The 1,628-nt window shown below is 38.5% G+C and overlaps 1 protein-coding gene across 1 annotated transcript in view; it reads left to right on the plus strand.

Moving 5' to 3' along the window:
- Positions 1 to 716: 716 nt before the first annotated feature.
- The window catches only part of CBG24068, a gene marked incomplete at both ends in the record, with an annotated part of 1,503 nt that continues 591 nt past the window's right edge, over positions 717 to 1,628 (plus strand). The window contains one exon of the mRNA XM_002648015.1: positions 717 to 770. Coding sequence (XP_002648061.1) covers positions 717 to 770 — 54 coding nt within the window. The remainder of the gene's footprint in view (positions 771 to 1,628) is intronic.

A 1,628-nucleotide genomic window follows, 5' to 3' on the forward strand; every position in this document is an offset into this window, starting at 1 on the left:
CCAAATACGGTAGGCCAGTTTTAAAGGCGTTCTAGATTGCTTCAAATTTGCTTCAATGTGTACTGCAAATTTCTTTCTAATTCAGACTTTAGATTCTCAATCCTTAAAATAGGGCAAACACATTTTGAAAGGAAGGGCAACAATTGGATCTGAAGGATCCTTGGTTCATCAAATCTGAAAGTTTCAAAGACTTATGCATTTAACGAATAATCTAACAAGAAAGCTTTATTCCAGAATTTCAGATTCTTTCAGCTTTATCACAGTGTATAATCGATTACATGCTATCTAATCTGTCTTTTCTGATTTTTCTGTTCTTCTTCCATCTCAACGGTGCACTCGATCTCCGGAGGGACGTCTTTGCATAATGACTCTCGTCGAGTTGTAGTGGTTTCACGATAAAGTGGCGCTTGAGTGTAGTCACAAACCTTCAAAGTATTATCGTAAAACCTTTAATAGAAGAGCCTCCCTAACTATCAATTTTGACTTTCACTGGCGGCGAGGTAATCTGGCTCAAATGTTAGGGAGACCTCTTATTACAGGTTTTAAGCAGAGATGTCCGAAATCAATTTTTTGAAAAACGGAATCCGGAATGCGGAATAAAATAATTTTCTCGGAATCCGGAATCCGGAATCCGGACAACTGAAAATTTTCCGGAATCCGGAATACGGAATCCGGACAAAAATATTTTTCACGGAATTCGGAATCCGGAATCCGGAATGAAAAAAATCACGGAATCCGGAATCCGGAATCCGGAGATCTCTGGTTTTAAGGTATTTCAAATATATTCAAGCTTACATCTCCGGCACCGACGGTGACAGTAATAAATGCCAGAAGAAAGAGAATCAGTTTGAAGTGGAGCATCTTCGAGTAAGAAGGATGAATGAATGAAATAAAAAAAGGGCTCTGATGTTGGGATCTTATACTACGTTTCATTCGGAAATAATGATGTATTCGATTTTCGGGAAAAAAAGAATCGCGACTTCTTGAGCATTTGAACAGAAAGGGGACACACAACATGAAGCTACAAACGATTGAATACGAAAATGATCACTAAAACATTTGCCACCCTGGTGGAGAACCAAAAATTTGAGAAACCGCTATTGATTGTGTTATCCGTGCAGGAAACAAGGTGTCCAGAGGTGGCCTAACTTTCTGCAAACTATTTTTCTAGGCCACAGTAGTTGATGGTCCAGAAGTAGTCTAATATACACTTGGTGCGTTTCCTAGGCAATTTAACATGCGGGCATAACTTTTGCAAGTCAAGTTTTCTAGGCCACCATGTTGAATGACCTAGATATGAACCCATATTCACCCTTGTGTGTTTTCTAGGCAATTTCAACATGGCCTAACAACGCTGGCCTAACTTCTGCAAGTTGAGTTTTTTAGGAGACCAACTTTTTGGTTCAAACGAATTTTCGCTTTTTTTTTAATTTCTAACAAGTTGCTTTTCTGGGCTTGATGCCCTTAAGTTTGGTCGGCGGAACCACTCATTTTGTTGTTCAGATACTTCCGGAACACAGTTTTAACAAAACATTTTATTGATTTCTTTTTTTTAATATTCAATCACAGAATATCACATTTAAAAGTGAATTATTCCTCCTTATTCGAGATCACATCGCCTCGGTGTA

The sequence above is a fragment of the Caenorhabditis briggsae genome (genome assembly GCF_000004555.2).
Source record: "Caenorhabditis briggsae AF16 supercontig from assembly CB4, cb25.NA_089, whole genome shotgun sequence".
NCBI classification, from domain to species: domain Eukaryota; kingdom Metazoa; phylum Nematoda; class Chromadorea; order Rhabditida; family Rhabditidae; genus Caenorhabditis; species Caenorhabditis briggsae.